Source organism: Cervus elaphus, chromosome 24 (genome assembly GCF_910594005.1).
Source record: "Cervus elaphus chromosome 24, mCerEla1.1, whole genome shotgun sequence".
NCBI lineage: Eukaryota > Metazoa > Chordata > Mammalia > Artiodactyla > Cervidae > Cervus > Cervus elaphus.
In genome coordinates, this window is record NC_057838.1 from 59,090,007 (window position 1) to 59,117,932 (window position 27,926).

At 55.8% G+C, this 27,926-nt stretch overlaps 3 protein-coding genes across 6 annotated transcripts in view; all 3 read left to right on the forward strand.

The window, feature by feature from the left end:
* The window catches only part of LOC122682863 (store-operated calcium entry regulator STIMATE), a 56,189-nt gene extending 48,760 nt beyond the window's left edge, over positions 1-7,429 (forward strand). The window contains exons 6-8 of the mRNA XM_043886153.1: positions 637-714; positions 1,499-1,648; positions 3,686-7,429. Of these exons, the coding sequence (XP_043742088.1) occupies positions 637-714; positions 1,499-1,648; positions 3,686-3,802 (345 nt within the window). The 3' untranslated portion in view covers positions 3,803-7,429. The remainder of the gene's footprint in view (positions 1-636; positions 715-1,498; positions 1,649-3,685) is intronic.
* Positions 7,430-8,346: 917 nt separating this feature from the next.
* MUSTN1 (musculoskeletal, embryonic nuclear protein 1) lies at positions 8,347-10,234 on the forward strand. The gene is made up of 3 exons (XM_043886154.1): positions 8,347-9,160; positions 9,565-9,697; positions 9,905-10,234. The coding sequence occupies exons 1-3, from the start codon at positions 9,152-9,154 to the stop codon at positions 10,009-10,011; spliced, it is 249 nt and encodes an 82-aa protein (XP_043742089.1). The 5' UTR covers positions 8,347-9,151; the 3' UTR covers positions 10,012-10,234.
* Positions 10,235-12,211: 1,977 nt separating this feature from the next.
* ITIH4 (inter-alpha-trypsin inhibitor heavy chain 4) lies at positions 12,212-27,729 on the forward strand. Of its 4 annotated transcripts, none has more exons than XM_043886427.1 (24): positions 12,212-12,230; positions 12,737-12,850; positions 14,015-14,181; positions 16,210-16,314; positions 16,461-16,623; positions 16,762-16,872; positions 17,356-17,484; positions 18,135-18,251; positions 18,512-18,680; positions 18,762-18,887; positions 19,072-19,253; positions 19,352-19,537; positions 21,195-21,334; positions 21,546-21,697; positions 21,995-22,021; positions 22,298-22,348; positions 22,715-22,834; positions 23,727-23,768; positions 23,952-23,978; positions 24,064-24,180; positions 24,975-25,149; positions 26,747-26,901; positions 27,032-27,128; positions 27,516-27,729. In XM_043886427.1, the coding sequence occupies exons 2-24, from the start codon at positions 12,764-12,766 to the stop codon at positions 27,583-27,585; spliced, it is 2,715 nt and encodes a 904-aa protein (XP_043742362.1). In that variant the 5' UTR covers positions 12,212-12,230; positions 12,737-12,763; the 3' UTR covers positions 27,586-27,729. The 4 variants fall into 4 exon arrangements, with proteins under 4 accessions (XP_043742362.1, XP_043742363.1, XP_043742364.1 ...); XM_043886428.1 differs by lacking the exon at positions 12,212-12,230 and adding an exon at positions 12,455-12,472; XM_043886429.1 differs by lacking the exon at positions 12,212-12,230 and adding an exon at positions 12,581-12,598.
* The last annotated feature ends 197 nt before the right edge of the window (positions 27,730-27,926 follow it).

Below are 27,926 nucleotides of genomic sequence, written 5' to 3' on the forward strand. Positions count from 1 at the left end.
CATCTGCAGGTGCCTCCTCATTCACCTCTCTTGGCCAGTGGTTTAATCAAGCCTTTTGGTGCCACAGGCAGTGGCTGGTCACATGTTCCTGTGGTTCCTAACACTGCCCTCTGGTCCCAGGGCTGTGCAGATAAGCCTCCACTGCCTACAGGAAACCAGCCAAAGTAACTCAGATCTTTGGTTTTATTTATGGCCGAGTTTTATTTTTTAAAAAAATAAACTAAGGCTTTTGGGAGCTGTTGTTGTTGAGGAGGTGGTTGGTGTGCAGGATTTCCATTAGAAAGTGGTCAGTGCCTCATTGCTAGTGTCTGTAATGACTGTCCACCAACCTCACTCTCCAACTTGCCCTGTGCCAACTTTGTAAAGTCCTTCGGCCTCCAGCCTCCCTTCACTTCTCACATCCACAGCAGGGGAAAGCTACTCAAGGATTACCTGCTCCTAGTGGGCTCCAAAGGGGTCCCTTGTTGGCAGTCAGGCCTGGGGACTGTGTGGCCCTGGGTGTGAGGTTCTGAGGGGAGTGTCTTAGCAAAGCCTCCTCTCAGGGCCTTGTGGGCCATTTCCCTGCCTCTCCCCACCCCCCTGGAAACGATCTTTGTGATCTTCCCCCCACCTCACTAATTCTGCTTCTCTTTACAGGTGGCCCTGTTGAATCCCATTGAAAACCCAGACTTGAAGCTGGCCATCGTCATGCTGATCGTCCCCTTCTTTGTCAACGTCAGTGCCTTATTGCATTTCTTAACCTCTGTTTGCTCCATGCCTTCCCGTGTTCCTTTCAAAATTGTGACAGAGAAAACACCTTATAGCACTTGGGTGCCTCCATGCAAGTATTTGTCAACTCTCATCCCCACCCCAGACCTAGAAACATCCAGATTGCTTCCTCAACATGAAGATCCTGCTCCAGGGCCTCTGTGCAAACTGGAGGGTCCTGGAATCTTTGTCCTGCCTTCCCTACCAGGGAACCGCCACGTGTGTAACAGCGACTTCTAGATTAAGACCATTAGGAATGAAGACTGTTAGGAATTTTCCTGACCGCAGGGCTCCTGGAGAAACTTCCTGACCACAGGGCTCCTAGAGAAACTCAGAAGCACACTGGCTAGAAATCAGGAAATAGGAAAGAAATGGTAAAGAAACCTGGGGGTGACAGATGTGACAGGTGTGCCAGCCAGCGACTCAGCCCAGGGGAGGAACCCCTACCAGGAGTCCAAAGACCTTGGTTCAGGCCCTGCTCTGCCGATTGCTGGGACACCCGAAGCAGGCTATCCCCTTCAGTCACCAAGCAGAGAACCCCTTGGAGCAAAACTCTTGAAGAAAAGGCACAGGGATTGGAAGTCTCTTCCTTGACTTCTGAGAGGGAGCAAGGGCCTGCATGATGTCTCCCTCTCCCTAGTTCTTAACGCTGTGATCTGGAATGGGAGTGAGGAGGATGGGTGTGGGGGCTGCTTGCCTTTGCTTTCATAAGTGTCATATCCCAGAGTGACCTGCATTTTTCTTCCCACAGGCTTTGATGTTTTGGGTAGTGGACAATTTCCTCATGAGAAAGGGAAGGACGAAAGCTAAGCTAGAAGAAAGAGGGGCCAACCAGGACTCGAGGAACGGGAGCAAGGTCCGCTACCGAAGGGCCGCGTCCCATGAGGAGTCAGAGTCTGAGGTAGGGCCGAGCCCTCGTGCCGCTGACCCAGGAAGGGTCTGGTCTTGTGTTCGAATCTGGCCGTCTCTTGAATGCTGAGTCGCAGCCCCACCAGCGGGAGGGAGAGGAAGCTGACAGCTCCCGTCCAGCTGGGACCCATTCCTGCTGTCCCCTGGTCCTTCCTTGGGCCGGGAGCTGAAGCGTCTGGTGAGGGGTGGCCCTTTTCCAGCAGCCCCTCCATCGGTGGAGCAAGACAGGAAAGGGAGGAGCAGCATTGTTCCAGGGAAGCTGGCAAGGACGAGTGGGCGTGGTTGTCCTTTAAGCATCAAGGCGTTTGAATCCCTGCCCATCGCTCCGGAGCAAGGGAAGTGTTGGCTGGGCCGACTGGAAACTTCTCTGGGGGTAGCCAGGCCTCCCAGGGAGAACCTCACCTCCCCTTATTTTCAAGTGTCCTAAGTGGAAATGTTTGGACCTCAGGGAGATTGGTGGCCATAAATAGGAGCCTGGAGGCAAGGTTGTATGTCTGAGGCAGGCTTGTAGGTGCATGGCACCATGGGTGCGGGTGACAGAAATGGCTGAGGATGTCTTCTCTGAGAGGCCTTCACACCTGTGGCTGAGGTAAGTGATAGCCAGCCTGCACAGCCCATCTTAGCAGTCAGTGATATGTTTTGAGATTGAAGTGAAGTGAGGTGAAAGTCGCTCAGTTGTGTCCGATTCTTTGCGACCCCATGGACTGCATAGTCTATGGAATTCTCCAGGCAAGAATACTGGAGTTGGTAGCTTTTCCCTTCTCCAGGGGATCTTTCCAACCCAGGGATCAAACCCAGGTTTCCCGTGTTGCCGGCGGATTCTTTACCAGCTGAGCCACAAAGGAAGCCCGTTTTGAGATTGAGGCATTGACAAAACCCCGAGAGAACTTGGAACAGTTGGTTTAGCCCCCTGGGGCATCCTGGAGAGCGCTTTGAAAACCACCTTGGTGGAGGACAGAGGCGAAGCCTGCCTCTTCTCTAGGTGCCCCTCAAATCTGGCATGAGGCCTGTCGGGTTGTAAGAACATGGTGAACGTTAGGTGAAGGACAAACAACGTTTTAGGCAGAAGCAGCTGCTCCTGAGGCATCGTGGTCCTGTGGTTTGGTATTTGGGTAATAATGTGAAATTCATTATGGCCAGAGTAGCATGTATTCCAGAGGGTAGGATAGCATGACAGGAAGTGGGTTACAGACCAAGGTCTGAGCTAACTGGGCAAGGTGTTAGCTCAGAGCATGGAATGGGCACGCACTTGTACAGGTGATAGGGAGCCAGAGAGAGTGCTCGATCAGGGGACCGGGACAGGAGGCAGGGAGCCCTGCAGGGAGGGTAGTGAGAGCACCCTGCACTGGAGGAAGATAAGCTGCCCCTGCGCAGCTGTGCTCTGGGCCTCTCCATCTCGGCCTGGGCTGTCCCTGTCCTTCCCCAATGCTCCGAAGCCTGAGCAGCCAGGCAGGTGGGCAGTGAATGCTGTCTGCTCCAGGTGCCCTAGCTGTGTGGCCATGTTGTTGTAGGGGCTCAGAAGGGCAGAGGGCTCCTGTTTGTCTTCAGAAGTTTGTGAGGTTGACTCATGGCAGCCACTCTGAAATGGCCCTGCTTTGTGTGTGCCCCACAGGTGTTTTCCTTTCAAAAAGGGACTTTTCAGTGCGCTTTTGCTATATTTGAACCAATTTCAAGGACCTGGGACTCCATATGCCAACACTGGGCTTTTTTGGCCAGTGTGACCTTATGCTAAGTTTGCTCTGATGGTGGTTCTGTCCCAGCCGGAGGTTGGACGGAGAAGCAGGAGCAGAGTGGAGGCGTGTCCACTCAGCACTGGTGTCAGCACCTGTGGGTGCACGTGGTGTAAACGAGGCCGGGTGAGGGACAGCTTGTCTCACTCGGTAAAGGGGGACCTCCCCATCTCCCTCTGCTAATAAACCTGACACTTGAGGCCTCCTGGCCAGGTTGGCACTCTAGACGGGGCCCAGGGTGGGCAGGTGAAGAGGGCATCGCTGGCGGTGACTCAGGGCCATGCCTTTCCACTACTCAGATCCTGATCTCGGCCGATGACGAGATGGAGGAGTCGGACGTGGAGGAAGACCTCCGGAGACTGACACCCTTGAAGCCCGCGAAGAAAAAGAAGCACCGCTTCGGGCTGCCCGTATGACACATTCCCAAGCCAGGGTCGGGTGGGGGCCTGCGGCCGGCCACCGGTCAGCCAAGGGTCGCTCAGCCGCGTCTTCCCTCCCCTCCTCTCTCTGCCCCTCTTCTACCTCCACTCCGCCCGCGGCCTCGGCCCGCTCCCAGATACTGTGACCCGGGGAGGGAGGCCGCCAGCTCCACGCGGCAGCTGGAGGTCCCCACTCAGTTGCACTACAAACACTGACCAAATATGCAAGCGAGGCGTTTTGTTTGTGTGTTGTCGTCCCGAGTGGTGTTGCGAGGGACCCGGAAGCCCTGTCCCACGTCTGGCCGGGTGGCCTTGAGGATGAGCACTTACCTGCACGTGGACCGCGGGTGGAGCCTCTCACCAGGGCTTCAGGGGGGAGTGTGAAGACGGAACATGTCTGGGGGCTGAGTTACTCATTGACCAAGTTGGAACCATGACGCTTTCTTACTCGAAATGGCTTTTGTAACTATTGATTTCTATGGCTGGTTTTATGAGCTGTCACAGTGTTAATGTTTTTTGAGTATGTGTTTATTTCCTATGGGACTAATGGGCAAAACATAGATTTTTAAGTCTTCCGTATGCTGTTGACTTTTATATGTTTAAGTTATATTTTCATACTATTGTATTTAAAAGCTCTTTTTTACCCCCAAAGAAATGGGTTTGTTTGCCTTTCATGGGACGTGAACTGGTGGGAGGAAAAAGTTGGGAGTTTTTTATTTGGAATATCGTTAGGTAATCTGTGATCCGATGAGGTAAATGATTCCAGTAGGAAGGGAGGTGGGCCCTTATCTGAAATCAGCAAACCCAGTGGTTCTGCAGAGGTCAGGCATGAGCAGGAGGCAGCTGGTCCGAATGTGGATCCAGGGCCTGTGAGGGTGGAGCAGGAAGGGCTCTGCCTAGGGCCCAGCGGCACTTGGCACTTCAGCTGGCAAGTTAGAGTCTTGGTGAAATGTGACTGAAAAGGGAGCATAAGAGGATATTGTGTCCAGAGAAACTGAGACTCCAAGGCCACTCCTGTTTGTTCCCTACATCTCTTCAGAACCCCCAGATCCGAAGTTTAAAACGCAAACTTGGCCTTCCCGCCTCCCATGGTGCAAGCTTCAGAGCCAGACTCTGGACCCCCCTCTGGGAGCATCCTCTCAGGCTACCCCGTGCCTGTCAGCCTAGTGTTGTCTACTTGTCTTGTGCAGCAGTCTAGAGAACGCCTGTCTGACCATGAGATCCTATTGTTTACATCCTCCAGAGCAGCAGGGTGGCTGGGCACACGGTGGGGCAGGTGGAGGTGAGTGAGCTCGCTGTCTGCATCCACAGGCAGGATGAAGTGCTTCTTTCTAAACTTGTGGCCCCCACTCCTCAGAATGGTTATAGGCCCCGTGGCTTTGGGAGTCTGCTGCCCGGCAGTGGAATGGCCTGACCCAGCTGTGGGAGCAGCAAGGCAAAGCAGCCCAGTGTTTTGTCCCAGCCCAGGGTCGGCCTGAAAGTTTAGGAGTAGAGGACCTCGTGGCAAAGGTGCGAGTTGGAAGTGAGATCAGTGCAGGGAGCCCACACCACCCAGAACCTTCCTTTTAGACCTACATAACAATGTGTTTCACTCAAGCAGATTAGGTCTGAATTGCGACGTGTGAGCCACAGTGTTAAACCAGGCATCCCGGGTCTATCCTCTGCCTCCTGCAGTCCCACCTGTGTGGGCCGTAAGGACACAAACCTTGGAGAGGACTTCTCAGCCGGTCATTCTCTAGAGTCCAGAAGCAGGAGGGCCAGAGGAGCCCGGACCTGAACTGCCATGGGTGGCGCCTCTGCTTGGGTGGGTGCCAGTGGCCGCAGGAGAGGAAGGTGAGCCTATCTCCACTCTCCCTTCACCCTGCTTTCATCCCATGCTCTTCCCCCTCCAGCCTCCAGCTGTGTTAGTGGGCAGCCCTGCACCGGAAAGGCCAAGCCTGCCTCTGATCCTGGTAGGTGGTAGGCATCGCTGACTCGCCTTTTGTCTCCTGCTGCCTTTCGTTTTTATTAACCTGTGGTCACAGCTGTTTCCCGCTCCTCAGGTCACCTCCCTGAGCCCAGCATCTGAGCTTTTCTTTCAGTCTTGAGATCCTGATGTTTCCAAACCAGCAATAGTGGGCAGGAGACCCACAGGCTGTGAAGGATGGAGCTGGGTATTACAGATCCCAAATGATCTGCTCGTCCCAGTGCCTGCTGGGCAATAGGTTTTGGGGACCAAGAGGTAGCGAGCAAGTGGTGGTTTCTCCCTGTTTCCTGATTTTCAAAGGAGTTTCGTCTCTGAGCAGCAGTTGTGTGGTAGCTGGCTACCTAGGGCATGGACATTTACCAGAGTCTAGTTGTACAGGGCATCGTTGGCATGCTTGGCCTTACCCTCTGTGCACACTCACACGCACACATACATGCACACAGTTAGTATCCCCCAGGAGTGCCTCCTGCGGTTCTCCTGCGGTTACTGAGGGCTTTTCTGTGGTGCACTGTCCCGAGACAGTGGGTACGGTGGGCCGTGGCCAGGACTTAATTCCCAGCTGGCCTCCCTCCCTGGGGTAAGCTTTCTCTCCAACTGCTCCGAGGTGCCTTATGAGGTGCAGCCCTTCACCTGCCCCAGGGCAAGCGTCATCATGTTTAAGAAGCCACGGAACACCAGCTGGATGTTGTGCGCTGTCCATCTGGTTTGTCTGAATTTGGACAAACCAGCCATGCCACCCTTCATGGAAACTTGTAAGTCAAGGCCAGGAACAAGTTTCTTGTAACTGATGGAGGTAACTTGCTGAAGTAGAATTGTCACATCTACCGTCTGAATGAAAGAGACCACAGTTGCCCGTTTTCCTTTTGGCTGCCAGTGGGACGTTGTCAATGGCAAGGAGGAATGTTGGTGAGATCCCTGACAACAGTGGCTTCTTGGTCTGCTCAGTCCAAAGGCCCTACCCTGTGAAGTCCCACTAATTAGCCTTCAGGCACGCCGGTAGCCTCCAGCCTCAAGCTTTAACCTGTGCCTCTTCCTGACAACAAGGAGTCATGGGTTAATGTTGACCATGCCTGTGGAGGGAATATATGTAAAGGTTCAAATTCAAGTTGCTTCTTCCCTTCGGCAGTATGGGCCTGGAGGCTGCAGCCCAGAGTCCCCGACTAAAAGCTGCCCCAGGAGCCTGGAGGGAGCAGCAGGGTCAGCATCTCACTCTGCCCTCTAGACGGCAGTCCACTGGCCGTTTTGCAGCCAGGTGAACATCGATGACTCTGGGAACTTGCCATCAGCCAGAGCAGCCACCCTAGAGGGTGCAGGGCTGGCCTTTAGAAGTTTCACACACTTCCAGTGAGGAGCAGAGAGCTGTCTGTTTTACCCTGCGAAACATTGGTAGCTCCGAAGGGCTTTGCTTTGGGGGAGGGCCCTTGAGCTCCTGAGTGGGTGGGTGGGTTGTTTTAATTTGGTTTCTCTTTTCATGAAGTTTGTTAGGAATCAGACCTATGTGAGCAAACCATGGCCTCCCAGTGGAGGTGGTTCAATTTGTGGTGTTATGAGTCACAGAAACACACTTTTGAAATGAAAGGGAAGACGATGTACTTACACTGTAAAATGGTTTACAATAAAGTTTGACATCTTATTACAGTTTCTAAAAAAAGAAACTATCACTCTTGTGGTTGTTGGTTGTGTGTTCTGTGGCGTTGAAACAGCTTGGTGGGGTCAAGAAACTGTCCCCAGTGAGTTAGAAAGTTCTTCCCAGAAAACAGAGTGAGAATGAATTGACCTCTCCTTATGGTGGATGTGGGAACCAAACCCTGCCAAGGGGAAAAAAACAAACATGCTCGTGCCGTTTCATCTTTCCTTCTAATGCGAGTGAAAGGTCCTCTGCCTCCCCCCTGAGTGAGTGAGTGGTGCCTTAGAGATGGGGTGTAAGGCGTGAACATCCCGCATCCTTGTTCCTGAGGCTGCAGGGCTGGAAGGCAAGTGCCTCCCTGGGCAGCGCCGGCTGTGGAGGCAGAGCTGAAGCACCAGGAGCCGGCAGCACAGGCCAGGCCTGTCCTCAGTGCCTCTTGGCCTCTGTTTGGAGTCCTGGATTCGTGCCGGCGGCTGTCTGAAGGCATTCCTCGTGTCAGCACTCGTCTCAGATGGAACCTGGCAGGGCTCGTGTTGGCCTCCCAGAGCCAAGACCAGGCAGGGGGGAATTAGAGATCTGACAGCAGTGGACGGGCATTCCAGGTAGCCAAACGTCAGTGCCTGGTTGGTTCCGTCTGCCTGGAGCCTTCAAGGATAAAAACATGCTCCATCACAAACTGACAAGGAGCCTGGGTATGTTCGACCCAACAGGACAGACCCTGAGCGCCCATCCACGTCCACTCCTACCCTCACCCAAGGCCCAGAGTCCTGCCATGTGCCCTGGGGGTCTCCCCTTCAAGGATGGGGTGTTTGAAACTAGCAGAGGAGAGTTAAGTGACCTTCAGGGTCCCTGTCCCTCTGTGTATGCCTGGAGTGGGCTTCACTGTTGCCCACCCTCTCATAACCTAAATGTCCTTGGGCCAGTTGCCCTTCAGTGACCTCATCTCAGTCAGAGGCTCTGTGCTGTTTCCTTTAGCTCGCCTCATGGTTTCCTCCCAGCCCTTCCTGGGCACTTCGCCCCTTCCTTTGTCCCTCTGCTAATAAACTCACACTGGGAGCTGGACAGAGAATGGGGGCATCAGCAAAAATGTTGATGGGGCAGCTCCCAGGCTTCCCTTGGCCGCAGTTTCTCCACCTGGGAGCCAGGTGCAGGCCCTGTGCTCTCAGTGCACTGTGACGGCTCAGCAAGCTGGCCGTGAACACACTCCCCAGCGGCAGACGCAGGAAGCATCCGCCCCGCTGCCGTGTGGAGCTGGAAAGTCTCTTTCCTGTGGAATCCAGGAAAAGGGTAGAAGAGAGAGAAAAACAAGCTCAGAGCTGTCCACCCTGGCCCAGGGCCCTCCCTTTCCTTGGGGACACCCCCACGCTGGGATGGACTATCGCAGATAGACAGCTCGGACAGCCACATGCATGTTAGAGGACCTGCATTCGTAAACACAAGTTGCTGCCAGGCCCAGTGCCTCCTGCCCACAAGAGAGCAGCTGTCCCCGAGGATACGGGGTCTCCCCAGCTGTCTGCTGTCGCCAGGACTGCAGCCCCCCAGGCAGAAGTGCTCAGCAAGCCCCTATCATCTCCAAGAATAAACTCTGAAGCCAGCGACTGCGTGGGTCTGAATCATCGGGGAGCTGTCAGAGGAGGGGGAGTGACTTTCCGGGACAGGCAAGCAGACTATATAAGCCCCAGAGGGCTGGGCGCTGCTTAAATCTCTTCCACAGCCACTACCTGCCAGGGAGCAGCTCCCCACAGCACCCACCATGTCCCAGGTAGGAGGGCCCAGCTCAGGGCCTGCTGGTGCCAGGGGCTGGGGGTGGGGTGGGGGAGATGGATGCTGTCAACTCTGGCAGCTGTGTCTTGAGGTGAGCTTGGAGCATAAACACAGGAGGCTTTGCCTCCCCTGGAAGGCCAGGGCTCAGAGAGGTCAGGCAGACAGATGGTATGAGGCTGTGACAGCCATGGCCCCAGAGCTCCTGGTCTGTGGGGAAAGGAGAGAGACTTGGGGTAGGGGGTGTGACATGCAGTCAGGAAGGCTTCCTGGAAGAGAAGTGATGCCTTGAATTGGCTGGAGTTAAGTGAGCAGGGAAGAGGGGTCTGGGCCAAGGTGTGGTGGTGGGAAAGGGCCCTCAGCCTCAAGGCCTCAGGTTGTAAGATGAGGCTTGGGCTCCCCGAGGCTGGCGCTCAGGAAGCCCCCATCAAGAAGAAGCGGCCCCCTGTGAAGGAGGAGGACTTGAAGGGGGCCCGAGGGAACCTGACCAAGAACCAGGAGATCAAGTCCAAGACCTACCAGGTCATGAGAGAGTGTGGTGAGTATTCTCAGGGCGATGAGGGCCTGGGTGCAGATGTGTTTCTGTGGGAAGGAGGATGGGTTGGGGGGCGGGAGGGTCCCATGGGTCCTTTTTCTAAGAGTTCAGAGCTTGTGGGCTCGGGATGGTGCCTACCACACAGGGGGCCTCTCCTCTCTAGGAAGCCAGGCCTGCCCCTAACCCACCTCCTTCCCATCCTTCCCACAGAGCAAGCTGGTTCTACTGCCCCGTCAGTGTTCAGCCGCGCCCGGACTGGGGCTGAGACGGTGTTTGAGAAGCCCAAAGCCGGACCCGCCAAGAGTGTCTTTGGCTGAGAAATGCATGCCACCCCCCTCACCACAGGCACCACTGCGACACAAGAACTTTTCCCAAGAACTTTTTTTTTCCAAGAACTCTTTTTTTATGCCAGAACACACCTTCTCACCTGACGCCTTGGGGAATGCCACGCCTGCCCCACAGCCCTGGCCCCTCAGCCCAGGGACTCTGCACTCACACCTGGGAAAGCACCAATAAAGAGAATGCCCAAGTGGCTCCAGCATTTGCAGGGTGTTGGTTGGTCACTGGCCATGGCCACTAAATGCCAGGGAGGGGAGGGGAGGGGAGGGCAGGGCAGGTGTGGGGCACATTTTCCATCCCTCTCGGCTTCTGGAAAAGTCCCAGAGGGTAAAGCAGGTGCTGTTATGCCCACCACCATGTGGCACAGAGAGCCTCGGGTGTGGAGACCAGATGCTGACCCGTGTGACTTCAAACCTCTCTCCTCCTTTTCTGAGTCGCAGTTTCCCCTTATATGTGACAAGGGACCCTATTGTGTAAAGCAGGCCATAGTCACAGTGCTCAGAGTGAAGCAGGTGGGGGCCTGGGGCTTACCCTCTCCCCACCCTTCACAGAAGCCATCGCGATGCCCCCAGGGACCCCAAGGCTCTGTGGAACTCAGGGTCCTCAAATCTCCCTCCCCCTTGTTCACATTGCCCCCCTGCCATCTCGCATCCCCTCAAAGAAACAGCCAGGTGGAGGCTCCTCTCTGGCCCGTGGCCTTCCACTCCCTGAGGCACTGTCCCCTCACCCCAGCGGAGTGAGCCTCCCCCTCGCCACTCCCACGGCTCTGCCTGAGTCACAGAACACCAGGGTCTCAGGTCCTGTGTGATCCTTCCCACTTCGGCCCTCAAATGTCCCTGAGCGCCTGGAGCTGTCGGATTCAGGGCACTAGAGAGGCCTGTCCAGCTGTGACAGCAAGACCCCAGACCGTCCAGGCTAGACAGGCAGGGCCTGGGCTTACAGTGCCTGGCTTGGGGCCGATGTCTGCAAGGAAGTCTCGCCCGTCCCCTAAGCAGGTGGGGCAGGCTGCACAAAGTCTTTCCCATGTTCCCAGCCAGCCCTGCCTCCTTATATAGCTGTTTCAGGCTGGGCCCGTGCTCTGTGCCCCGAGGGAGCAGACCTTCTGTGGGGGCCAGGCCTGGGCCTGCCCACTGGGCCCCTTGGGGAGGCCCTTCCCGCAGATTGCTGAAGGGCTTTGTTGTCCCCTGCCATTCCCTTGGGGAGGCCCTTCCCGCAGATTGCTGAAGGGCTTTGTTGTCCCATGCCATTCCCTTGGGGAGGCCCTTCCCGCAGATTGCTGAAGGGCTTTGTTGTCCCCTGCCATTCCGATCACATCCAGAGCCAAGGGGCGGGCGGTGCAGATGTGCATAGAGGTGAGGCTTCAGCCGAAGTCAGGTAAAGAAAGGGAGTGTTTACTTGTAGCCACAGACCCAGCTCCCTTCCCTCAGGGCAGGTGCTGCTGGCGCTGAGAAAGGCAGGGCTAATGGAGGAGCCCCCTTCCTGCCCTGCGACTGTCCCAAGTGGGCCCTGAAGATGGCACCCTCCCTTGGCCCCTATCCCCAGGAGAATGTCACTGAGCCCTCCTTCTCTGACCCAGGATCTGGCACCTGGCCACTTTTCTGAAGCATCTTTAGCCCATATGTGGCCTGAGACGCAGGAGCTGAGCTCTCCCAGATTCACAGGAAGACAAGCACCAGCTGTGTCCCCGTCCCCTAATATTTATTTGCTTCATTGCTGTTACGAAAACAGTCTTTCAACTTTATTACAGAAAAATTGAAAAAAGCCATCCTTAATCCTACCACAGGCCCTCCAGCCATCCTCCCGTGAATGAGCCCATGACAACAGCACTGCCTTGGCGGTGGCTCGCTGACAGATCGGCGTTCTGTCCTTCCTCACTCCAGGAGTGATTCACAGGCTCCCTTGGCATGACTGACCTCCACGTAGGCCACTGGAGCGCACATGCCACCACCCTGAATTGCCCCCTCCAGGAATTCTGTGCTTCCCTCTCAGGAAACTCCCAACAGCCTGATCTCGGGGCCACAACGCGGGGCATCTTTGTGGCTCTCGGTTTGTATCGCCAAGTGAAGATCTTGTTTTGGAGGCCTTGCTGGAACTGCACCAAGATTCCTGGCTAGAATAATGGGGCCCGAACAGCATCCTGGGCCTCCCCCCCACAGCAGAGAGAAGGGGGGCCCCTTGGCCTATCCCCTCTCCTTCCGTAAGTAAGGTGTATCCACCCTGCCTTAGCCCCAGCAGATCTTGCTCCACTGAGGTACCCGAGGGCTGCTTAGGGCCCTTGGGTCCCACTGACCAGTCACACTGACCTGATTTCCACGCCCCCTGCCTCCCAGAAGACATACTTCAGCCCTCCTCTTCCCAGCCATGCCTCTCCTCTAAGGCTGGGCTTACAGAGAGCCGACCAGTTCACCGCTGTGCCCCCGAGCCCTGGGGAGCTTTTTGGTGGGATAACTGGTGTGAGGGGTGGCAGTGGCTTGCTTAGATTCTGGACCTTTCAGAAGGAGCACCCGTACTCAACTCCCACCCAAGCCTGCCCCTCCTCCGTGCAGGTTCCCATCCCCAGCCAAGGTCCACAGGACATTCCGCAGCTTGCCTGCTTATCTTGAGTCCCCTGTGGTGTTTGGCTTTGCAGATCCCAGTTTCCCAGAACCTGCCCCCGCAGGGGCGGGGCAGCAAGCAAGTTACTAATTCCGCACCTCCTCTCAGGTTCAGAAGCGGCCGGCCAGAGCCAAAATGAAGACCCCAGCCCCTGGCCGCACCCACAGCATCGTGCTGGTCCTGCTCTCGCTGGCCGTCCTCCAGACCACCAAGGCCCAAAAGGTAACATCCGTGGGGGGCCTGTGTGTGTGCACCTGAGCGTGAATGGGGCAAGTGAGTGAAGGCAAGGAGAGCCTTGGTCTGTGTGAGTGTGCAAGTGAGCATGGGTCAGTGTGTGTGCAGAGAAGGGGTGCTGCCCTAAGGGGTCTATGGAGAATCCCCCATTTACTGGGAGGGGTGATCCTGTTATTCCCAGTTCCCAGGGAGGAACTACAGCCTAGCAAGTTGCCCTGGAGGGCAGCAGTAGGTAGGGTGGGTAAGAATGCGCCTCAGGAGCCCAGCTTACCCCTCCTGTCAGCCTGACCTTGCGGAAGTTATTGATGCTTTCTGTGTCTCTTTTTCCTTGTCTGTAGAACAAGGTTACAGTAATAGAACTATTCAGAGGTTTGTGGTGAAGAGGAAACCTTTAGTATTATGAAGTGCTGAGTACAGTGTCTGGCACCAGGAAGACACTCACTCACGTGTAAGCAAGGCACTCAGCCTGCCATGCACCTCTGTGCTGAACACAAGTACGCCATGTGCAAGCAGGCAAGAGCCGTGTAGGCTCTGCCTGTGTACACATACCCTTCCTTGGAGACCGCACACCTGGGGCAAAATACACATGCTTGGGGGAGTGCCCCATGGGCATGGATGGAGCAACAAGGGCAGCCCCACGACTGTGGGGAAAAGGACAAAGCAGAAGATGCTCAGCCTTAGAGGTGGACCTTCCCTACCTTCAAGTCTCCCAGCTCCCGCAGGCCCCTGGGGGGAGGCTGGTGGGCACCGTTTTCCCAGTCACAGGACTTGTGCACTGCCCTTTCACTGGGCAGGACTAAGATGGCATGGGAGCTGCTGCCACTCATCTCTGCCCCAAGGATAAGTCCCTCCCAGACACAGTGGGGCTCAGGCTTCACCCCCCACCTTGCCTGCTTTTTCTCCAAGGAGCACTGTGGCCCCCACTGGAGACCACAAGACAGTCCGGTCCCTTCCCTGCAGGGTCTCTGCACTATTGGGTGGGGAATGAAACACAAAGCAGCCTCTGATTTGAGGTGAAAGTTCACAATGCTTCATGCGATTCTTCTTGGTCTGTGGCTTGGTTGGGGTTGGGGGCCAGGGCTTGGTGTGAGACCAAGATCAAGACCCACTCTTGAAGAGCACTAAACAGTCCCACCCTTTCCTCCTTCACAGGCCCAGAATGACGTTGACATCTACAGCCTCACTGTGGACTCTAAGGTCTCCTCCCGATTTGCCCACACAGTTATCACCAGCCGGGTGGTCAACAGGGCTGATGCCATTCAGGAGGCCACCTTCCAGGTGGAGCTGCCCAAGAAAGCCTTCATCACCAACTTCTCCATGTAGGTGCCCTGCTGCACTCTTCCTGGTCTCCTCTCCCCAACCCAGCAGTCTGACACCATGGCCCTTGTGTTCGCTTCCTGATGTGAGATGTGCCAGGATATAAGCCTGAGGTGTGTGTGCTCTACCTGTAGGCAATACAGAGGTCAGAGGCTTTAGCCAGGAACTTCACGCATTCTCAGAGACCCTTCCCTGCCTCTATCCTTTCATCCCTTCCTCCTTCCCATTCTGCCTCCCTCGTTCCATCCGTCTACCCATTCCTACCTCTTTCCCTCCATCTATCCCTCTCTTCCTTCATCCCTCCCTCCATTGGTCCCTCCCGCCTTCTGTCTCTCCATCCATTCATCCATCCGTTTTCCCTGAGTTCTGCCCAGGTGGCAGATGGAGAACCACAGACTCTTCATGTCTTGGCCTTTGAGAAGTACAGACTTGAGGCATCCTGAAGCCAATCCCAGGCAGAAGGGAATCACCAAAAGGCAGATTCTTGCCCAGAACACAGAAAACTTAACTTAACCCCCTACAATGAAGTAATGCCTCAGGGAGGGGGATCACCTCCTTGTCACAGAAGTTCTGAGCCAGGCTGGTCCACCTGCCCCATAGTGGGGTGTTGCAAAGGATGGTTCTTCTCTGAGCCAAAAGCTGTGTTGGGAGGCCCCTGGGGTTTCCGTGGACTCTGTAAGCTGGTGATGATCGTCACTTTGTCCTCTGCTTTCCTCCCCCACCCCTTCCCAACTGAGTTTTGCAATGTTTGCTAAATGCAAGCGAACTCTCTGTCTCTGGCCCTGCAGAAGAGGCAGTGATTGAGAACAGGCCAGAGAGGGTCTGATCCTAGAAACTCAGGGAGGGTGATGGGTGGGGCAGAGAGCTAGCGTCTCAGGCAGAGTCCCCAGTGTACCCTGGGACCTCTGAACACCTGCGGTGGGGGCAGGGTCCTTGTGGTTGGTTCCTTATCTCTCTGCCCACCCCCTTCCATCAGCCCTTCTTTTCCTAACCAGGAGCCAGGCCTGTGTGGCCCAACTTTCAGTGTAAGCTTCATAGGCTGCACTCCACTTCCCATGTGGGTGCTGTGGCTGGCAAGTTGCAAGGTTCCAGGCCCATTTCATCTTCTGAAGGCCCAGGACATGCACCCGTCTCTGGGCCTAGCTCCTGTGGCTGCATGAGATAGGGAAGCAGGGGGCAGGGCAGGGTGCCTTGCTGCCCAACCTGGCTCAGAGCCCCAGTTCGGCATCCGGAAGGAGGAGCCCTGCAGCCCAGCACCAGCCCCACTGTAGCCCAGGGTTAAATTGTGACCAGGAAGGTGGGAAGGAGGGACACTGGTCCCGGCATCCTGGCTGTCCCCTCCCCCCTGGAGACTCTTACACTTAAAGACCACCCCGGATGGAGCAGACTTAGTTTGCCTGCCGCTTCTCTCTCAGTCCCTCAAATGGCCACTAGGATTGTTTCTACCCACCAAGGAGCCCTGTCCCCTCGTCATCCGAAACCTCCTTCCGCAGAAGCCAGCTTCTCTGCAGTGTGGCCTGCACTTTGTCGGTGAAAAGAGGGGGGCAGCCGTGGAGAGGGGTCAGAGCCTTCAGCCCTGTGTCTCCACTGGCCTGGGAGCCAGCATCTCCCTCCTCAGCATGCCCCACCCTGCTGAACACAAGACTGAGTGAAATGAGGCTCAGAGCTCTCACTGGTGGCTGACTGGTTCCTCTGGAAACAGTCTGTAGGGTGGAAGCGGCAACTGGAACGTGGAGCCAGACAGGAAGGGAGGAGAGAGGCCAAGTGCTTGCTCAGCCCCGCCTCCTCCTTCATCCCGGCTGTTCAGGAAAAGGCATGTTAGCCAGCTCAGGGTCGATGGAAGTCTGCAGAGCCCCTGGCCACCCCGGGGCCCCGCACAGAGACGTGTCCGCAGTAGGTGTGTGAGAGACGCGTGGGCTCGGGTAAAGATAGGAGTCACTCTGTCGGAAGGCATGGGAAGTCCCAGAGAGGGTGGGATTGCAGTGGGCCTCACCCGCCAGGCTCTCACAACTCACTCCATCCTGCCCCAGGGTCATCGATGGTGTGACCTACCCGGGTAACATCAAGGAGAAGGCTGCAGCGCAGGAGCAGTACAGCGCGGCCGTGGCCAGGGGCGAGAGCGCCGGCCTCGTCAGGTGAGTCCAAGGGGGTGGGAGGACCCCTCTGGGGGTGGGGTCAAGGCTGCCCCCAACTTCAGCTGTTGTGCGTTGCTCCCCCTCCAGTGGCCATACCCGCCCTCACCCCCAGTCTGAGGGGCACACCCAATGCCCTCTTCCCCCAGGGCCACCGGGAGAAAGACAGAGCAGTTCCAGGTGTCAGTCAGTGTGGCTCCCGCTGCCAAGGTCACCTTCGAGCTTGTGTATGAGGAGCTGTTGGCACGTCATCTGGGAGCGTATGAGCTACTGCTGAAAGTCCGGCCCCAGCAGCTGGTCAAACACCTGCAGGTACCTGACACCACTTTCTCCTAGAAGGCCTCCTTGATGACCTCACTCTGCCGAGGGCGGACCCAGCTTCCCCCTCTGCCTCCTGTGAGGGCCAGCCCTGGCTCCTAGCAGACCCAGTAACCCGGTTCTTGCTTCTAGATGGACATTCACATCTTTGAGCCTCAGGGCATCAGCTTTCTGGAGACAGAGAGCACCTTCCTGACCAATAAACTGGCAGAGGCCCTCACCACCTCACAGAACAAGACCAAGGTGGGCCTGCTAGGGTCTGTGGGTGAGGGTTCCCAGGGGCCTGTCTTGAGGCTGGACTTCCAGAGAGCGGAACCGCTAATCAGAATCTCTGAGCTTGAGGGACTTGTGAGGTTCCTATGTCCGTGCTGTCATTTGGCAGACAGGGAGGGCAAGGCCCAGGGACGGATGGTGGGTGCTGGTTTGAACCCTGGGCTCAGGAGAGAAGACTGATGTGAGGGTCCCCAGACCTGGTAGGGAGGAGGGACTGGCTGGTCCGCACACATCCTGGGCCCAGCCTCTGCTTGCACAAAGACGGGAGCAGGAGATTCACTCACACCCCCTCCCCTATATGAAGGTCATCTGGCTGACAGCTCAGCCTGAGAGAAAGTCTCCTGGAACTTGACCCAAGACTGCCTCCTGGAATTCTCTCTTCAAATAGGGATGAGGGGTGTTGTTAATACCACCTTGCTGCTCCTTCCAACTTCAGCCAGGTCATTTTTCCAGGCTCACATCCGATTCAAGCCAACACTGTCACAGCAACAAAAGTCTCCGGAGAAGCAGGACACGGTCCTAGATGGCAACTTCATTGTCCGCTACGATGTGGACCGGACTGTCTCTGGGGGTTCCATTCAGGTATGTGGGCTCCAGGCAAGAGCTGAGCCACCAAAGAGTCCATCCACCCTCAAGGACCTGAGCCTGGGTATTCTTGAAGAAAAGACAGAATAAGCACCCCTAGTCATCATTGCACAGATAGAACACAGGCAGTCTAGTTGTGTTGTCACTGAAATTGTTCCCTTCCAGAGGGGGGAAAAAGTTCATCTCTGCTGAAGAAATATTGTGGGGGGCGGGGGTGGGGTGGGTTTTCCTTGTTGCCCTGGCTGCCAGGAGCTTCACAGTTCACTTTTATGCTCAATCGCAGTAGCTTCTTTCACATAAGTTTCTGGCCACATTGTGCTTCCCCTTTACCTTTTTGATGGACCTTGTTTTTGGAGTCTTCACTTCTTTGATGGATCTTAGGTATAGTATGTCTGAACTTTGTAGTATAAGCTGCCTCAAATAATTAAATAGGTAAAGGAAGGGTAGAGTTCTGCTGGGCCAGGTCTGAGTAGGGAAGCCTTTGTAAGGGAGGTGCTGGATCAAGCCAAGCAGTGTGGCAAGAATCTGGGGAGGTTTGTGGTGGAATAGGGCCGGAAGGAGCTGGAACCCCAGGGTTGGGGGTGAGGAGGCTGGTTGGGGGCAGAGCTGCAGCTCTTATACCTGGGTGTGTCTCACTCTGGTCACAGATTGAAAACGGCTACTTTGTGCACTACTTTGCCCCTGATAGCCTGTCCACGATACCCAAGAATGTGATCTTTGTCATCGACAAGAGCGGCTCCATGATGGGCAGGAAAATAACGCAGGTAGGTCCCATGGGCCAGGGAGGGGTTCTGAAAACTCACAGATGTCTAACACCATCAGCTCTGGTTCAACAGGCCAACCAGACCTGCCCTCCCTCTTCCTAGGTAGGGGGCTCCCATGGATCGAGGTTGGTCTTGCCGCTAGAACATTCCCCACGTCCTCACTCCAGCTGTGAGCCTTAGGGTGCAGTTTAAGGGCACAGGAGCCACGAGGGAGGCCCCACACTGAGACACCCACCTTATGTTCCCTTGCCCTGACGCAGACACGGGAAGCCCTCATCAAGATCCTGAGTGACCTCAGTCCCCATGACCAGTTCAACCTCATCAGCTTCAATGCGGAAGCAACCAAGTGGAAACCTCTGCTAGTGCCAGCCTCGACTGAGAACGTGAATGAGGCCAAGAGCTATGCCACTGGCATCCAGGCCCAGGGAGGTGAGCGCTTCTGCAGCCCTGCATGGTAGACACTTCCAGGGCACCCTGCTGGGAGCCCGCCTGAGGCTGTGTGCCCCACAGGGACCAATATAAATGATGCAATGCTGATGGCCGTGCAGCTGCTGGAGAAAGCTAACCGGGAGGAGCTGTTGCCTGCAGGGAGTGTCACCCTCATCATCCTCCTCACTGATGGTGACCCCACCGCAGGTGAGGCACTGCCAGCACCCGCCTGGCGCACCGCCCAGAAGGAGAAGCTGAGTTCCAGCCTGGCGTGCTGTGGAACCTGGGGCAGGGAGAGGGGTCTTTTAGTCCCCTTTGGCTCTGAGATTCCAGAAATATCCATTGAGCCAATCACCGTTTTCTCACCCCTTTCCGAAACCACTGGGTCCAGGGGAGACCAACCCTTCGAAGATCCAGAAGAACGTACGGAAAGCCATAAATGGCCAGCACAGTCTCTTCTGCCTGGGCTTCGGCTTTGACGTCAGCTACAGCTTCCTGGAGAAGATGGCTCTGGAAAATGGTGGCCTGGCCCGGCGCATCTATGAAGACTCAGACTCCGCCCTGCAGCTGCAGGTGCCCACACACCCTGGCTGGACTGTGTGAGCAAGGGATGGCACGGCCAGGTGGGCAGACCCCAGCCCTGCCCTCATGAAACCCCCCCTGCCCTGCAGGACTTCTACCAGCAGGTGGCCAACCCACTGATGACGTCGGTGGCCTTTGAGTACCCGAGCAATGCTGTGGAGTTGGTCACGCAGGACGCCTTCCGGGTGTTCTTCAAGGGCTCCGAGTTGGTAGTGGCTGGGAAGCTCCGGGACCAGAGCCCTGATGTGCTCTCAGTCCGAGTCTGGGGGCAGCTGGTAGGTGTGGCCGGCCATTCTGGAGGGGAAGCGCAGCTGGGGCGGGCAGTCAGAGGGGCTGGCCTCAAACCCCAGCCCTGCTAGGCTCCAGCCCTTTGCCCTTGAGCAAGTTACAGAGTGCCCTCTGCCACCTGTGGGTGACGCAGCCCCACCGTGTTGGCTCCCGGTGGAGATTAACGAGATGATGTAATTTTCTGAGGGCGCCTGCGCAGCGCTGGCACGTGGTAGGCACGTAACGGTCAACCAGTGCAGCTGCTGTGATTGCTCCCGAGGGCACCAGCTGCTTGGCATCCCCTCCTGTCCTCACCCAAGCGGTCGGGCAGGGAGGGCTGCTCCCATTTCACAGATTAGCAGTCTGACCTCCAGAGAGAGCAGCCAGTTTGCCGCGGGTCCCGCTACTGCCAGGTCAAGAGCCCAGCTCACCAGGTGGTATCCTGTCCTTGCACAGCCTTCCCTGCCTCTCATTCCACAAAGAGAATCACAGTACCTCTCCAGGCCCCGGGGGTACTGCCCTCATGAGAGAGACAGCATGGGTAAATCGTCGCACAAGCAAGGAGCTGTGGGCTGCATAAACTCGGGGAGTCAGGGAGGCAGCGCTGGAAGCCCCAGTTTGGCCTGGGGATCAGGGAGGGCTTCCGAGGGAGGGTCAGCTGAGACTGAGGGGTAAGTGGGAGGTGGCAGAGGTCAGATGGTGGAAGGACAGAGGAATGTTTCATGATTTCGTGGCAGGTAGGCAGCATGTGTGGGGAGAAGAGCAGTCAGGAAAGGCAAGCGGGCATGGAGGTGCCCCGGGCCTCGTCTCAGAAGTAGCCAAGTGTCAGAATAGGCAGAGCACGCCCTATGGCGAGTCTGCCCAGCTTCACACCCAGCTCTGGCACCTCCCAGAGGTGAGACCTGGAGCCTGGCACTAAACCTCCCTGTGCCTCAGTTTCCTGCTTTGTACCAATGAAAAGAAGTCAACCTCACCCACCTCGTAAGGCTGCATTGGGGGTTAAGGTTTTACCCTGTGTAAACACTCCCTGTGTGTCAGCTGCTCATACTGTCATGGAGTCCAGGAGTTCTTAAAGTGCAGAACCCAGGGTGACTTAGTGTAGTTCACAAAAAAACATGTTTTTGTCTCAGTAGTTATGTAGTTGATGTGTTGTGAAAAATAGCTCGAACACCAGACCTAAGGTTTCACAGGTATTGTTGCTTGGGGCAAGAGTGTTAGTCTATTTAAAATTCATCCGAGGGATTTCCCTGGCAGTCTAGTGGTTAGGACTCCATGCTGTCACTACCAAGGGCCTGGATTCAATCCCTGGTCGAGGAACTGAGATTTCACATGCCACGTGGCACAGCCAAAAACAGAAAAAAATAGCTGTATGTGTGGAGAGGGCGAAAAATTCAGGCAGCTCCTGGTTCTGCGCCCATTATGTTGCACCTGGAATAGTCTCCATGTTTTCTCCACCTCCTTATCACCCTTGGAGGCTCTATGACTGAGCCTCTCACTCCCCTAAGCTCCGTACCCTCTGCCCTACTTGCAGCCAACGCCACCCCTTTCCCCTTCGCTGCCCCTACAACGCCAATGCCCGTTTCTCGTGGCGGTCTGGGCAGCACCAGTCCAGGTGCTGGCATCACGCCCTCACTGCTCCTGCCCTCATTGAGCCCCTCTTTCCAGCACAAGGAGAACATCACCTTTGTGATGGAGTCCCATGTGGCTGAGCAAGAGGAGACATTCCAGAGCCCCAAGTACATCTTCCACAGCTTCATGGAGAGACTCTGGGCATACCTGACCATCCAGCAACTGCTCGAGCAAATGTGGGTGAACGCATCCTCCAGGGCCCACTGGGGTGGCCACCCACAGCCTCAGCACCTCCCCAGGCTCTTCACTGGCAGGGCTGGCACAGCCGGCACAGGCATCTCCTGGGCAGGGAGACTTGAGGTGGTGGTAACCCCGGAAGGGTCTGGGAGGGAGGGAGACTCTGGGCACCTGGGGGCTTGCCAAGCGACTGGCCTCCTCTACCTGCAGGGTCTCTGCGTTAGATGCTGAGAAGCAGGCTCTGGAGGCCCGCGCACTGAACTTGTCACTCAGCTACAGCTTTGTCACCCCCCTCACGTCCATGGTGATCACCAAACCCGGTCAAGAACAGTCTCAGGTTGCTGAGAAGCCTTTGGAGGATGGTGGGTGTGGCAGCAGAATTCTGACCCAGCGTTCTCCCCAGCCCCTCCCCAACATCCCAGCCGCGACTCCACCCCTGCCACCCGCAGACTCCCAGAAAACTCATCCCTGTTTCATTGATGAGGAATCTGAGGCTAGGCCTCCTGACCCCCGGCCCCACTCCACCCCCCCCACCACATGTTCACTGTACCCTGTGTAGCGCTGGGTTTGGGAAACAAGGTTAAACAGAAATACTTCAGGTGTATCCAAACCACCCTGACAAGTGTGTCTCTCTTTCTCCCTCTTTTTGTCTTATTCAGAAAACAGAGACAGGCGAGTCCACCCAGGTAAGAGCCTTATGCCCTCTGAGGCTGGCCTTGGTGACTCTTGGTTGACACAGGGCCTATGGTTCAGCGACCACATGGCGACTAGCCAGGGCCTCTCCCACCCAGCCCTGCTCAGGAGGGGTGTTGTCTGCCCAAGCACGCTGGTGCACTTAGTTACCTGTTCATGCAGACACTGGCTGTCACTCAGGCCCCATCCTGGTCACTAGAGCCACAGAGACACGGGGGGCCCCAGAAACACGCATTCAAGAGGCAAACTCAAGTTTCTCTGATTGCCAGGGCTCATGCTGTTTGGTCATTCTGGGAGGGACGGAGCATCCAGGAAAACAGGTAGCAAAAGAGGAGAGGGCAGAGGAAGGGGATACTGACAGAACCTTGACCCTAGGGCTGGAACTCCAATCCAGTTGTGTCTGATTAGGAGACAGCAGTGCAGACCCTGTCTTTGTCTTTTCTGAAAGAAGAGGCTGGAGAGGAAAAGGCAGTTTGAGGGGCACTAGCAGAGCGGGGAGGGAGGGCCAATATCCCAGCAGGGAGGAGTTTGAGACGGGCCCTTTGTTCCAACCCAGAGTGATAGGGGAGGGGAGGGGACCTACCAGTCCCCTCCACGTCCCTCTTCTGGGGTGAGTCCCAGCACCCAGGCTGTGGGGACCCATGACTCTGCTTGAGAAAACACTGCTTGTGTGAACTTTGCCAAAGGTGGAGCTTTGAAAGTGTTAAACAGCCCTGCAAGATTCAGATTACCTGGACATCTTCCTGCTTCTCCTCCTCCATTCTTCCGTACGACCTCGAGATTGGTGCTACCAGAGATGACATTACGTAAGCCACTTTCTGACCCTCTGAGGGCCAAGTTTCCTCAAGATGCACCTACCCATAGTGTTGGATGAGATAAATCACCAAGCCCAAGGCTAAGCACAGACCAGGGAGGTTTGCTGTAAGGTATGACATTAATTGGGCTTCCCAGGTAGCTCAGCTGGTAAACAATTTGCCTGCAGTGCAGGAGACCTCGGTTTGATTCTTGGGTCAGAAAGATCCCCTGGAGAAGGGCTAGGCTACTCATTCCAGTGTTCTTGGGTTTCCCTAGTGACCCAGATGGCAAAGAATCCACCTGCAATGCGGGAGACTTGGGTTTGATCCCTGGGTTGGGAAGATCCCCTTGAGGAGGGCATGGCAACTCACTCCAGTATACTTGCCTGGGGAATCCCCATGGACAGAGGAGCCTGGAGGGCTACAGTCCAGAGGGTCGCAAAGGGTTGGATGCCACTGAGTGACTAAGCACAGCACAGCACGTAATGTTAAATAGCATGTCCTTTATTTTTACTGAATTGAATTCGTTACACTCTGGAGGCTGGCTTGCTAGGGATGGAACATTCTTGAAAAGGAAGGTTTCCTCCATTCCCAAAGCCAAGAATAGTCCCTTGAGCTGTTTTCTGATCTCCAAACCTAGACTCAGACATAGCTGCAGAGCCAGGCTGGACCCCATCTCCTCAGTTTTTTCCCTGACATCATGCCCTTCTGGTTGGAAAAATCTCTTTACAAAGGTAGTTCTAGACTGGGTGTGTGTTTGTGGCAGGGTTCGTGGAGTTGAAGCTTGGTGGGTGGCAGGTAGCAGTGATGGCTGGAGGGCTTGCCATTTGCTTTGAATTCTGACTGCCTTCTCCCTTTGGGTTCCTGCACTCAACACCTGCTTCTGCACCGTCACCTACCTCAGATCCTAGTGGAGCATCTTACGACGCGGATTTCAGAATCAGAGGTGCCCCCAGGCTGCCCTATGGCAGAGAGACCTGGAAGGGGAGGGCCCCGGGAGCTCTATGAACCTGTCACATAGGTTTCTTGGTAGAGAGGGAACCCTGAACACCCATTGGCTTTTCCATTCCTCAACCCTGCCCCTCCCCAGGAAAAGGCTGCCTAAACTGAGACTGTTTTCTTCTTTCAGGAGCAACCACGACAGCCCCACCCTTCGGTAAGTGCCACCCCGTCTCAGCCTCCCTCCCCATCCTCGCCCCTAGCCAGCTTTACCTGCCCCCAGAACACACCTGCTGTCCCAGCTCCCGTCCAGGCTCCTTCTGTCATCCTGCCACTGCCTGGGCAGAGTGTGGACCGGCTCTGTGTGGACCTCCGACGCCCTCAGGAGCTAGTGAACCTGCTGTCGGACCGTGACCAAGGTGAGAGGCACATACTCAGTTATCCACCCAGAGAAATCTGGCCACAGCGCACCCCCCAGCTTCCTACCTCAGACACTGGGACACAAGCCCACAGACTCCCCGGCAGGCAGCGTCCCAGGCAGGCAGCACCCAAGCTCTGACACTTGTGCTCATACGTCTGCCCCACGACCTCTCACTGGGCGCCACTTATGTGGGCCTGAGTGACATACACCCCAAGGTGACCAGAGGTGGGCTTGCCCCTAGGCACTGCCATACTTCAGGGTGAGGAGACACCTGGGCACGGCCTGTAGTCAGCGCCCAAAATGTAATGGAGATGAGCCCAGGAGAGGAGACAAGAGCTGTCTGAGGGCCAGGACGTAGGGCTGCATGGGGTTGTGTGGGGGTGACAGGGCCTTGGCAGAGAAGTAGGGGTCCATGAGGCCGAGAAAGGGGTAGGCAGGAGCACAGAGCCCTGAGGGAGGCCAGTGGAGCTGGAAAAGGTGTGGAGGAGGGAGGCGTACTGGCCAGACCTGCCCTCCAATTCCCAGAGGTTGGAGATGATCTGGCCATCTGAAGGTGGCCGTCACTGAAGACTCGGGGGCCCCTCCAAAGCCAGGGGTACTCAAGGGATGAGTGGAAAGATGGTGGGAAGCAGGCCTACAGCATGAGGGGAGGCGGGGAAGGGGACCGGCAGGTGAGTGGTTGAAGAGCAGCTCTGGGGGTCGTAGCCAGGGAGGGGTCGGGGGGAACCTCCTGTTCAGGCCAACGCCCAGGTGGAGCCACAGCTTCGACCTCTCTGCTCCTGGCCCTCTCAGGGGTTGAGGTGACTGGCCACTATGAGACAGCGAAGGCCCGCTTCTCGTGGATTGAGGTAACCTTCGAGAACCCTCAGCTGCAGGTCCATGCATCCCCTGAGCATGTGGTTATGACTCGAAACCGAAGAAGCTCTGCATACAAGTGGAAGGAAACACTGTACTCGGTGATGCCCGGGTGAGCATTAGGCGGTAGCCACTTTCCACTTTTGGGGGCTGGGCACGAGTGCTCTGCAGTGAGCCGCACCCACAGGAGGGGCAGCGATGTGAGAGCCCTTCAGGTCCCCCTCCAGCTCTGGAGGGTGCCAGGGGGTTGACCTGGGGACCTGGCTGTGCTCACACCTAACCCGGGTCACTGTCTGGTGCAGGGGACAGCGTGGTTTGGAGCTGCTCTGCTGCTAACCCTGAGTGACCATAGGCAGGGTGTTACACCCCGTCATCCCTAACTAGGGCTAATCATCTGATCCCTCAGCCGGAGGGCTGAGGGGCCAGTCTCAGGAGAGCATGTGGTCAGGGAGCACTTGGCCCATAGATGGTGCAGTGCCCCCTGGGCACACAGGAAGGTGTGCTCTCTACGTGATAAGGTAACCATGATGATGAGAGTCTGCAGGGCATTGTCCAGCAGGGGAGGTTAGGAATGTCATTCTTAGCCTTGGAGCTCTGACAAGGAGAGACAAGTCCCTCTGACATCAATACCAGGCAGCTAGAGGGTAGCAGAGATAGATTGCAACTTCTTCTGGCGGGGCTACCTCTCTGTGGAGCCTGGCAGAGCTTTGTCCAGCTCTGGGAGTCATGAGGGGCGGGGAGTGAGTCCAAGGACCCAGGCCCTCTTTGAGCAGTGTCCTCTGGACTCCCCGCCCATGCTGCGTACAGAGAGCCTTGCCTACTCCCTCTCAGTCAACCCCTCCAGAGAAACTGGTTCCCACTTGGTAAGTGAGTACAGACCTCGGGAATCTGAGGGGCTCCCCTTTAAAAGCTCCCAGTTTCATAAAAGGTCCTAAAGTCTCCTGTTATCTGGTAGATACAGAAAGATCAATAGCATTTCTGTGCTTTGGACATACACACTAGAGGATGGAATAAAGGATTCCTATCAGTTGTGGTGCTGGAACATCCACATACTTTCATGAGCTCAGAAGAGCCACATAAAGAAAAATAGACTGTAGCTTTTACATTGAACTGTGTTAACAAGACAGTGTAAGTTTAGGGTGATTCCATTGAAAATAACCTTAAAGTCACAGCAGGACTTTATTCAACATTCTTAAAGGAGTTTAATGTTCCTGAGAAAACCAAAACAGTAATAACTTCAGAGATTACTCTAAGTAAAAAAGGAAGTCAAAAAAAAAAAAAAAAAAAAAAGGAAGTCATTCAAGAGGGACTTGCCCTTCTAGATCTTAAAACACACAATTAAATACTAATCATCAGAAGAAAGCGGCACTGGCCATAAGAACAAAAGGTAGAGAGGAAATGTATCCATGAACCCCTAAGTCATATAAAACTAATTTGTGAGAAATCAAATCTAAGAAAACCAGAGGGAGAGGAACCATTGTTTTATGTTATACATAATGCCAGGATAACCAGGTGTCAGTGAGTTAGCACTGGTCCCAGGTTCCCAGATGACTGAGGAGACCAAAGCCCACAAGACTGAGGGCCCTCCCCTGGAAGGCCACGCTAGGAGATCCGAGGACAGAAGAGCAGCACCCACCCGTGGCCACCCCAGGTCCCCTGTGGGCATCTCCAGGCCCCCCTTCCCGCTCAGGACACGGCTTTGCCCACAGCCTCAAGGTGACCATGGACAAGGTGGGGCTCCTGTTGCTCAGCAGACCAGACAGAGTGACCATCGGCTTGCTGTTCTGGGACGGCCCCGGGAAGGGGCTCCGGCTTCTCCTGCAGGACACTGACCACTTCTCCAGCCACGTCAACGGGACCCTTGGTACGTGGCCCAGGCTTGGGGCACCCTCAGAAGCCGCCTCTGCCTGTGAACAGGAAGTGCCCTCTCCTCGACATATTCCCCAGCCTCCCTCTGTCTTTTTTTCTTCTCTGACCCACCCTTTGTATCTCAGGCCAGTTTTACCAGGATGTGCTCTGGGGGCCCCTGGACACGGCAGATGACAGCAAGCGAACACTGAAGGTCCAGGGGCATGACTACTCTGCCACCAGGTGACTCAGGACAGCTCTCCACTGAGCCCAGCCATGGGTGGGGGCTGGGAGCTAGGCTCTGGGACCCCCACTCCTCTGTCCCTACCTGGGAACCAGACAGTCAGGTGTCAGGTCAGACAAGTCTGACCCAGCTGTCAGTCACCCCACAAAGGATGGTCAACTCAGACCCACAGGAAACACATTAGCCCAGAGATCACTGGGAAACTCTCCCTGAATTCCTGAACCCTAGGGACCACACATCACTGGGTCCCCTTGGGTGACCTGTGCTGGAGGGAAGTCTCAGAGGCCCCAAGACCCTCCACCTTCCACATTGCTATCCCCAGCTGTCTCCCTCTCTTCCTGCCACACCTGACACATGCTGACCACCTGTCTGTCTGTCCATCCCAGAAAGCTCAAGCTGGATTACCAAGAGGGGCCCCCAGGCAAAGAGATTTCCTGCTGGTCTGTGGAGCTGTAGTTCTGGAAGGAGCTACACCCACCACCCCCTGCCGCCACGCTGTGTGCAGATGGCTGCCACCCAGTGACCACAGGGCCACTCTGGGTCCTGGAATATCATAGGGAGAGGTATTTGCACTCATTAAAATAAAGAGAGGTGGTGTGAGCCCAGGGAGTGAGCATCTCTGGTTTCATCTGGCCAAATCCCCAAGCCTCAAGGTCATGTCCTGGACATGTAGCGTTGTGTACCATTAGAATCATCCACCGTCAGCCACTCAAAGGCCTGTGGCCAGTAAGGCCCACAGAGAGCGTGCAGTCCTATCCCTTCACTTTACAGTCAGGGAAACTATGATATAGAGTGAC